The 10,542-nt window shown below is 40.6% G+C and overlaps 1 protein-coding gene across 1 annotated transcript; it reads right to left on the bottom strand.

Moving 5' to 3' along the window:
- Window positions 1-1,041: 1,041 nt before the first annotated feature.
- Window positions 1,042-6,395, bottom strand: slc3a2a (solute carrier family 3 member 2a). Its single transcript, XM_072458671.1, has 10 exons — window positions 6,186-6,395; window positions 5,537-5,721; window positions 4,236-4,409; window positions 4,048-4,142; window positions 3,751-3,887; window positions 3,243-3,349; window positions 2,587-2,789; window positions 2,326-2,400; window positions 1,992-2,211; window positions 1,042-1,206 (listed from the first exon to the last, which is right to left on the bottom strand). The coding sequence occupies exons 1-10, from the start codon at window positions 6,371-6,373 to the stop codon at window positions 1,067-1,069; spliced, it is 1,524 nt and encodes a 507-aa protein (XP_072314772.1). The 5' UTR covers window positions 6,374-6,395; the 3' UTR covers window positions 1,042-1,066.
- Between the last annotated feature and the right edge of the window lie 4,147 nt (window positions 6,396-10,542).

Genomic DNA, 10,542 nt, shown 5'->3' with positions numbered 1-10,542 from the left:
CCATTTCCACATTTAGTCTGATTTGTCTGATGTTCGTTATTATGTCAGTGATCGTCGTCATCCATTTCTTTGTGACGTATGTTCCAAAAGTATCTATTCATTGTGTCCTTGGCAGAAGTTTTGAGGTGTGGCAGTGTCAAAAACCGTCCGCAGTGCCTCGTTAACATTTTTGAGTGACAGGACAGTCCCAGAACACACAATAGTGGTTTGACTCCTGGCTGCCACAGTTTCTCCAACAGTTTGCATTTCCTTGTGAATAATGAGCATTAATTAATTCATTACTTTGATTAATCTCTTGTTTTAATGACTCCTTATTTGTAAATACCTATAAAAGTCCTGTTCCAAGTCAAAGTGATTATCTTTAAGCTCTTATGTTGTATTTGTTAGACTATTTTAAAATTGTTGCGCGTCTTTATGGGAAACGCGGGTCACGGCCACACATTTTCTTTGAACCGTTGCAGAGCAGTGAGGTGAAGTTTCTTTTCCCCCTTCAAAGACGCAACCCTGCACCGTATGTGGGATTATTACGCTCTTAACCCTTAAATGTTTTGTCATGTAGTTATTCAAGTGACTAAAGAAACAGGAACGCTCGTGTCAACATGTGTGACACAGTGGCATGCCTGCAATTTCAATGTGGCATCATCAAGAAGATCAATCACTTGGAACGTATATAATCCGCACGATTTCTACATAATGACAGACAACAATGTAGAGGGAGAACTTGTTTATTCTTTATCACTTCTTCAGTCTTTCCATAGGACAAAGTCAGCGTTGCGACATTAACCAAGAGACGTTTTAGCACTCAAACACTGAAAAACATGTAAAACGAGGCACAAACCAAAGTCTTAAATAGATGATAAAAAAAAAATCAATGAAAATGCCCAAAAAGAATGGAATGTTTCACACAAATTGGTAGAAAAAAAATTAAAAATTGCATTAGACATCGACGGGCTGCTTTTTAAAAACAGAATTCACTGACCAAACTCTTTTTTTAACGGCTATTTTATCTCCAAATCGCTTCATGCCCTCAAATATGTGTACTCTCTTCTGTGTGATAGCGCCCTCTTTATGCCGCGTAAGGGAACTGCAGCAGGACCCCTTGCCCGGGCCCCAGTTTGATGGTGTCCAGGCTCAGCATCGTCTCTGGCTTCAGCTCTGGGTCAGTGGAGAGCTTGACTTTGGCTTCCTCTGGTAACTGCACGCCCTCTGTGGAAAAACAAAACGCACCGTTAGCATAAAGACGACAGTTAAGACAGTTAAGTTGGGGTCGATTTATAGTTCAGTTGTGCTCAAGTTGTGGTAATTTTAAAGTCTTGCACATAAGGTCACAAAAAAAACTTCAGTAATTCCAAAATTGTGGCGCTGTGAGATGCGAATAAAGCTAGAGTAAACAGGAAACTATGGAAACTATACCACGCGCCTCCAATACTGCGTTTTAAAGGCGTAATGGACGATTTTTCTGTCTCTTCTGTGCCAGCTCGAACTGTCTTTCTCTGTGTTAATTTTGTCCCGTACATTGTCCCGTACTATATTATGATAGATCCATGTGCTCAGCCACGGGGAAACATCCTGCTCTCATGGGGACGAGCCGACGAGGCTGCAGGTGAGCAGTAGGTGCCTTCTATGATTGATACGTGGCAGGACTAATCGGCAGTCCACGCCACGAGGAAATGAGACTCGTCCATAACGCCTTTAACATTTCTTTATGAAATGCATTGGATTTGGATAACGTTACATTCATTATGCACTAGATGGAGGAATATTACCCGTGTTTTCTCTTCTCGTCCTCTTTAAATCTCATAAACAACGGTTAATATCAGACTGTGGAGACACTTTTGAACCGCATTAACCTGCTCCAAAGTGAACCCCCGCTGCAACCGTTGTCCCATTAGATAAACAGCTGCCTCGCAAACAATAGGCAAGATGTCTTTTGTCCCGACTAAAAATAAAAAAATTTAAAAAAAGGACGTCGTTTTGTTGAATGCTCTGACCTGCTGCTGGAAGTTTGAGCGAGACGGTTTCTGGAGCCGAGCCGAAGTTGAGGATCGTGACGTATCGCTCGCTCTGGTCCCACAGTCGCAGGTAGGACAGGGCCCCGCTCGAAGCCTCCAGTCTGTAAAAGTCACCGTGAAGCAGAGAGCGCTCCTTCCCTCTCAAGTCGCTCAGAGCCTTGAACCACTTCCTGGACTCCACGCGCTCCGTCCGCAGCGCCTGGAGAAAACAACCACACAATACAACATTTTTACACTTCTAGATAGCAGTTACAAATGTTAAAGATTGTCATTCATTATTACATTATTGTTATTAGCGATGATGTCAACGTACCTCAGCTGTTTCGTTAACGCTGCCCTCTGCTGGTTCTTTTTCAATGTCCCAAACCATTTTAGGAGCTGTACTGCCCTGAAAGAGAAGATTTACACTCAATTTAGAGTTTGGATGACTTTATGGTAGAAGATACTGTTGTATGCATCTGTCGTGTGTCAAAATATCCCATAATCCAGAAATCAAAATGCCAAATGTTCAATCTGGTAAAAAAAAGGATGTGCAAAATATATGAACAACTTCAACTTAAATGAGCAAAAATACCTCTGCCATCAGACCGATCTCGTCTCCGTAGTTGAACACGGGGGTCCCGGGCATGGTGAAGAGCAGGAGCTGGTAGAGGCGGGCCAGACCTGGAGCTGTGGCTTGATTGGCCAGCTGTTCTCCCTGAGCCGCGCCCAGGCCCCATCCCAACTGCAACTTCAGGGCACTGAGGAGGTCTATGGCAGACAGTTTCTCCATCGCGGCTGCACGAGACACACATTATAAGTGATCGTTAGAGAACAGAGTTTCTATTCATGATCAAATCGCAAGGTCGCATTAGGTTAAGGCACGTGCAAATGATCAGCCTCATGTTTATGCTTTCTTAAACCTGATAACTATGTACCACTTGGAAATGTGTGAGTTTATAGCATTTGTTTCTCATGTTAATGCTCCTGAATGTGTTTTTGTGAGAAAATGTGCAGTTGGATGAGGTTAGGATGGTTTTTCCCCTCAATGCAAGACAATTGCCGCTTTTAAAATACTAATTCTTCATTTGTTCCTTCTTAATAATATTCTATGGTGCCATATTTTCATCTTTCATGCCCTCTCTACTTTACTTTATATTATAATTCAGTACACACCAGCCCCAGGACTGAGAGTTTTGTTATATTATAGGAGTGTTATTCATAGTTAATAATCAATGGGGTGATTATTACTTTTCTGTGTGCTGAGCAGGTCGGACAGGAGCAGGTCGATGCCTGAAGCGTTCACAAATTGAGAGACCTGAGAGGCTGGAGCTCCCATGGCCACACCCATCAGCAGCCTACAGATGAAAAGAGTACACATTAGGCCATGTAGAAAACACAAAATCCAACAAGCTGTGACATGCGCCCTAACGCATCGTTATCAGTTAAAGCAACATTTTATTTGTAACATGGCGACAAGTCAAGTCTAACAAAAGAATCCTACATATTCTGCCTGTGAAATGCATCAAGTTATGGATTGTTATGACGTATGCTCGCCACAAGGTGTCGCATTTGCTACACCGCTCTGGGGCCTCTCGCTGTGAATGGCCCTTGAACCAATTCCTTCCTGACCTCCTGCAGCACTGGAACGCTTTGAAGCTTCACAATCTGCTCTTTCTAAAAAGGTACATTTTCACCCATCGTCTCCTGAAACTATAAGTGCTGCTTACTTTATGTACTCCGTAGAAGACGGACTCACTTGTTTTTGGTGTCTTCCGTGCGGTTGCCCCGGACGACAGCCTTCAGTTTGGACCAGTCCAGGGACTGGGCCGGGACAGTGACATCGCATACTTTGATGCCATCCATACCTAAGTTCAACCAGTACACAGCTGCCTCCTAAAGTCAAAATAAGATTTAATTTAGCACAACAATGTAATTATATTGAGGGGAAAAAAGTAGCTAATAGGGCTTAGTATCTCGTTTAAACTTTGTAAATTATGAATTTATAGAATGTTTTGCTTCATGGTTCTAGCACTAATGATATTTTACTACATACCATGACTTTATCCAACACATCAGCCTCATCTCCAGCTGTAAACCAGGAGGACGATCCCTCATAGTTTGGAGTCAGGTCAAGCACCACAGAAATACCTAAACAAAATAAGATAAAAGCACCAATTTACAAGCCAATTTCCATCAAAACGCCAAATCAGCCTCATTAACTAAATGAAAGCGAACGCCTACCCTTCTTATGGGCCTTCTCCATCACAGACAGCAGGGCAGCCTCAGAACCCTTGGTGGGGTCGATGGTCTTCAGGCTGAGGGTGCTTGGCTGGTCTTTTTGGACAGTGTGAAGCGGACCGATGATGAGCCCTTTCACCTTTAGCTGGTTCACGTTGTCCAACTTGGTCTCCACGCCTACAGGTCAAAAGAAGAACAAACAGAAACACTTAGTAGAGGAATTTCTCACTACACAGAAGACATGTGTTAAAAAGGAGAAATGGTCAATCAGAATTACAGAAACGGGAAACGATCCACGTCATAGGCTGAACTTAGTAGGTTTACTGTATCGTGCAGTTTGGCGAAACATTACATACTAAAACTATCCAAACTAGATTCTAATTCGAGCTACTAAAACAGGACAAAATGTGATTGTTTCTTTTTCAGAACTAGTATAAGACCACATCGAGCTTAGTCCTTAGTACTATCAAAATTGAGTTTGCAACGTAGGTATCGCCATAGTTTGAAGTTTAGTGTGATTGTTACTTTTTATTACCACGTGAATATCTCCTCCACACAGTAGAACATGTGAGCTCTGGTACAAGAAGCCCTCTCAACAGAACAACACCACCAAGTCACATGTTCTTCCTGGAAGTCATCCAAAAGCCTGCTGGAAACCCGAGCGCTCCCTAGTAACGGCTTCAAAAGGACACCAGCTGTGTCAACGCTGTTACGCACATTAAGTAGGGACCGGCGAATCAGTGGTTTTGTGGTGAAGAAGAAAATAAAATGTTTGCAAAAGCCACACTTGCATCCAATCTCTTGACAGATATGAAAAGATTGACTCATTATTTTGCGTGTCCTTTAGACTTTGAGCCATCTTGGGGCCAAGCCTTGTCAGCACTTGGGTATCTTGAGTGTGAGACAGTGTGGTAATCAGCCTGTGGTGCAGTGGATAATGGCAGAGTCATCTATGAGGGGACTTCCTTTAAGCTTGGTCATGATTTAATCCTGGTCTTGTCGCATTGAGGTTCTGCTTTAATACTGCAGATTAGTTACAGAAACCCCAATCTTATGTTAGGTCGTATTTCTCTTGCTTTGTTCACGATTACGTTCAGGAATGCGTTGTGGGTATATTTAGGTCTTGGTGACAGAAGAACTTGTGGTAGAAGCGCCACTGAACCAGGCTACACAAATGGACCAGTGCTGACTCATAAAACCATTAATACATTGGGACATAAACACACGCAGGTCTTGCTTTGTCACGGAGAGACTCAAGAGCAGAACTTGGGTCTGTTTTGAAGATCGTGACTGCGGGACGTTACCTGACAGTCCGTCGGCGAAGGCGTCCAGGTCAGGGATTTGGTACAGGGGCCCTTCGTTCCACCAGTTCATTTCAGGGATGGGTTTGCAGGGAGGAGCTTTCACGATGATCACAATAGCTCCGGCCAACATGCCCATCCAGCCGAGCCAGAAGAGGATCAGCAGCAGCCAGCGAGTACGCACCCATCTACAGACAGAAAAAGGAAAAGCACTGAAACCGGCGTGAAATACAAAGAATCTATACACCACTACATTTAAAGATGCGCAATGTCACTTCAAAAAACAACTGAAAAAAAGACGCTACCATGTTTTTAAAGGATAAGCGTTGAATAGATTGTTTCGCTTTTATGTGTTGTTCATTGCGTCGTAACATGGCAAAATATGGCAAGGTTTCTTGTCAGAGTTCTTTCAGACCAGTGGTTCTTTAAGTGGGGGTCAGGAGGATGAGCTGGGGGTCGCGAGATGACTTGGAAAATGTTGATATTATAATTATGACACTGCCTTTAATCTATTGTCAATTGTAAACCGTATATTTTAGTCAAATTACTTCAAATGAACACAATAAAACCTGGAATGGTCACAGAGGACAATTGTATTTAACAATGAGGGTCCCGGACTGGTTTTGCATTTTTTCTTAAACTTCCATCTTACCCAGGAGTGCCAGCGACTTTCATGAGCTCCTCTTTGGACAGCCCAGTGAAAGTGACCGTGTCGTCCGGGACTTTGAGTTTGACGGTGCCGTTCTTCTCTCCGGCCTGGCCATCCCCCGTCATGGGCTGCTTCTCGAGGTCCATCTCGTTCAGCTCCACCTCCTTCATGTCCACCGTGTCCTTGGTCATGGTTCACGCCGTACTTATTCTTCTGAAGTGATAAGATTAGTTATCAAACCATGTTCTCCTTTATAACCTGTAATTGTATTGTGGATTTGAATGTGAAAGGGAGAAGTATACTAATAAAATGTCTGTATGCCCAAATTTAAAACTAATCAATATATTAAGTCCAACTGTATAAGAGCTTTTATTCAGCGATCACATAAAGAAGTTTAACATCTAAAAGTCGGTCGCCCGGCAGGCCTTCATTCCGTTGTATGAATGGATTATCATTCATGTCAAGACTAAAGGAGAAAAGTAGGCCGAATATATTACCAATGAAACAACTGACTGATTCATCTAAATGTGCACATTAGTAACATTCATAAGAAACATTTGGCTCTAAAAAGTCGCATTATTAGTTTTTGATTAAAATGTAATAAACGTAATATTTAATTTTAAACAGTGCGATAATAAAAATCTTTACAATGGTAAATTTTAGAATCATATATTCGAAATTATATTCCCAAAATGTGTTTCTTTATTAAAAACGTTATTCTTTATTAGGGACATTTTTGTTTAGCTGATGAAATAATGGACTAAGTGACGTAGTCTTCGCACGAGGGAGATCCGCACAGTGATAATTGAATCCACTGTAAGCCCCAAACTCTAAAAACAACCACAGAAAGAGTAAAATTAAAGAATAATACCTGTAAAATTGTGAAAATCGATGTGCCGTGCGTTTTATTAGCCTTTCCGTGGCTAGCTTCTTCTTCTTTTAAGCGCTTAAACGTGACGCGTGTAGTATTAGTAGAAGCCGGAAAACCCCGCCCACAGCTCTGACTCTGTCCAATCAGCGCTCACGTCTGTTTCTCTCTTCTCACGTTACGTTGCACTGTACATCTGAGATAACGTACGTCACATGTCTGCGGATGTGGTCTTGTTTTTAACTTTTACTAAACTTCCACTACAATTTAAGACCTTTTCACAAACAGAAACCACACCACACATTATAATGGTCCTATAATGTACACGCTCAGGTTAGCATACACAATTTGCACTTTAGGCTACACAGAACAATAAATTACACATGTGTTCCTGTGTAATAAAGTTAAGATACTGGGTATGTTTTAAACCTTATCATCATAGATATAGTAATCATGGGTTTCACCTTCCAAGGCTTCCAGATATGCAATATTTTGAGGACTGGTCCATTCTAAAAGCATATTTTATTTTAAATAGGTAGTCACTATGATAACAGCTCTAATTTCTCATCATTCTGAACCCCATGGAGAGACTGTAATATTTCAAAACATTAATAAATACCCCCCTATTTTTTTTTAGCTCCCTTTCAAGCGTAAAATCGGAAATAGGTTCATATTTGTTTGCTAGTTTTATTAGTCTAGTAGTTTAGTATTAGTTGATATATTTTAAGATATTTTGGATAAATTAGGAATGAGCAGCAAAAAAATAAAACAGGCCACTTTTTTATTGAAGAGCTAACCTACCAGTGTTATAGCAAAAATAAATTCATCTTTCTGAAACAAACATAACACTATTTACACATTTTACAGGGCAATGCTGACTGAGTTTGTATTAGACTGAGACAGAAGTGAGCGATGCAGGATATTAGTATTTTCCCAGGGCATTAGAAGCAAATGTCAGGAGTTGAACTGTATTGAATTTGCCCTCAGGAAAAAAGTGTTGGTATGTAGGTCATGATCTCACAGAACAGAACGACATTAAATGCAAAATGTGTCTTTTAATCCTAAATGACTTAATCACTTTTACTTGATGACCCTGCTGATAAACGACAGCATTCAGGCCACAAACGGTCTATTTGATCACAGATTACTATTGTAAGCACAGCAGTATGCGTTTCTCACCTTTGAATAAACTAATCAAGTTATCTTCTGTTTTCCAGTAACAATCACAAAAAAGACAAAGATAATGGTTAAAAAAAGTAGTGAAAATCAATACATTTATAGACTTCTTATAGTTTCATAATGTGCTTGGCTATTTCTGATATTTTATTTATTTGAGGCCAAAGAGGTCTTTATCGATCAACACTAAACACCTCCCTTTGTGCGATAATACAATTCAATTAAATATACGTTCGTTTAGAATACAAAATATTTACTTGGAGCTATCGCCTTGATTAAGTAATGTTTTGCACAAGTGGTGGTGAATCATGTTACTTGTTTTTTACCACTTTTATGACTACCACCTTTGTTTTTAATACCTTGCTTCATCAGAAATAAACATGTGCCACTCTGAATAACAATATATACATTTTTTTGTAACTGTGAGATACAAGAGCTAAGATTTGTTAACGTAATAACAAATAAGACAGATGATGGGAAAAACAAGTTCAGCAAGAAACAGAAGCGAGTGGGCATGGTCTGCTTTCATGGGGGGAGGGACGGAGGAAATAGAGTAAAGGGCAGACTGTAATAAACGAAGGGAGAAGAGGAGAGTAAACATGTTAGTGATGTGGCAAAACGTTAAGACTGGGACATGTCTACTGGTTTTACTGGAAGCCAAACTGTATCCTAGTGTTATGGTTGGAATCCAAAATCAAAATACTTAGAAATGTACTGTACCTGTTATATTTACTAGAACGCATAAGCCACAGAGCCTCCAATGCACAGAGGAAATACTGAAAACACTATATATCCTATAAAGTCACATTAGAACTGGGATTAAACCGTGGTTTGACCAGGACAAGAACTGGACCAGACCAGGACAAGTATAAACGCACGCTAATCACTGATAAAAAAGATGCAATGTCACAAAAACATGTTGGGTTTAATAGAAAGTACTACTACAATCACAATAACAACATATAGATTTCATTCTATTTACATTTTAAGGCTTTCAGCTTCTGTCATTCGCAACATTTGGACATTTTTGCCAGTCAAATAATATAATAAAAATCAAATAAAATCAAAATAATAAAAAAAGCAAACATTTCCGGCTCGAATAAAGTGGGCAAGGACAGTATGTTCTCACAAATGCCTGCGGGAAAAGGAGGCCCACATATGCAGCTGAAATCCTGTCTGATCCTTCTGGGAGAGTTTGTTTTTGAGGCGTGTGAGCACAAAGAAGACCAAACTAATGTGTGGAGAGCCAGTTCAAACCAGTCGTGATCAGCTCTTTCATGGCATTGTTTCTGACTCAATGAGCAGCTGTAGCCCTCCACCGATTTCCCCAGGATGAAGTTAAAATAGAGAAACAATTAACACTTTGATTTGAACTAAATAAAAACTCCTTCAAAGTCCTTCGAAACAAGTTCAGTAGTTCACTATTTTTTCTCATTCTAGCAAGAGTTTCAAATGTATAGGATTATTCAATTAAGTGTGTATACTTTAAAAACTAATGTACGATAAGGTGGAGAGGAGAAGTAACATTTTAAAAACAATCCACCAGCTTTGGATTCATCTTTCATTGAGAACGACGATCGCTACGTTTAAATAATAAGGTTTACACATACGGTTTACACATCAAAGTTAGAACGTGTTGATTTATTGCACAGCTTGCTAACTCTTTAGCATTCAGGAGAAGCCTTTGGACAAGTTCAGTACGTCTTTTCTTCTCACTCCGCTGGTCCCCCCTCCTGCAAAGCCCCCGGCCCCAGAGAACAATGGTTAGGATTTCGCAAGAGCCGTCCTGCCAGCTGTACGTCATGACGTAATGACGTATTTATATCTGCTTGCGGCTCAACGTTTCCCGTCAGCAGAGTGGCGCAGCGGAAGCGTGCTGGGCCCATAACCCAGAGGTCGATGGATCGAAACCATCCTCTGCTAATGTTTTTGAATTTCCTTCTCAAATACTTTCTTTTAATGGCGATTGGCAGCCAACTGAAAAGGTGCATTTGCCGCCACCTACTGAAGGTGTGCATCTGAGGCCATTGCTCAAAGTTCAACCACTAGAGGACGCTCCAGGATAAGGTATGGACTGAGCACTGTCGGCTTTTTGTGTTACATATAATATATGTAGGTTATAATATATTATGATATGTTATATTATAACCGGCACACTTAAACCATTCATTTAAAAGTATATATTTCTCAAAAAAGCAAAGCCCAATGGGCTGGACTTACCACAGAATAGTACAAATATCGGAGTTCTCGACCTAAATTCTTTTATTGACAATGACTCTTGGATGAGAGTCGAAACGTCTAGATGACTACAACTGA

Source organism: Eucyclogobius newberryi, unplaced genomic scaffold (assembly GCF_026437365.1).
Source record: "Eucyclogobius newberryi isolate DKJ021-1_F unplaced genomic scaffold, fEucNew1.0.hap1 SCAF_22, whole genome shotgun sequence".
NCBI lineage: Eukaryota > Metazoa > Chordata > Actinopteri > Gobiiformes > Gobiidae > Eucyclogobius > Eucyclogobius newberryi.
This window is presented reverse-complemented; position numbering and strand designations above follow the sequence as displayed.

Bases quoted from the DNA above. Each gene is read 5' to 3' on its own strand.
- slc3a2a (XM_072458671.1), bottom strand. From the start codon at position 6,373: ATGACCAAGGACACGGTGGACATGAAGGAGGTGGAGCTGAACGAGATG. The intron at 5,722-6,185 runs GTAAGATGGAAG...TTCTGTCTGTAG, and splicing joins AAAGTCGCTGGCACTCCTGG to ATGGGTGCGTACTCGCTGGC. The intron at 3,350-3,750 runs GTGAGTCCGTCT...TTTCATCTGTAG, and splicing joins ACGGAAGACACCAAAAACAA to GCTGCTGATGGGTGTGGCCA.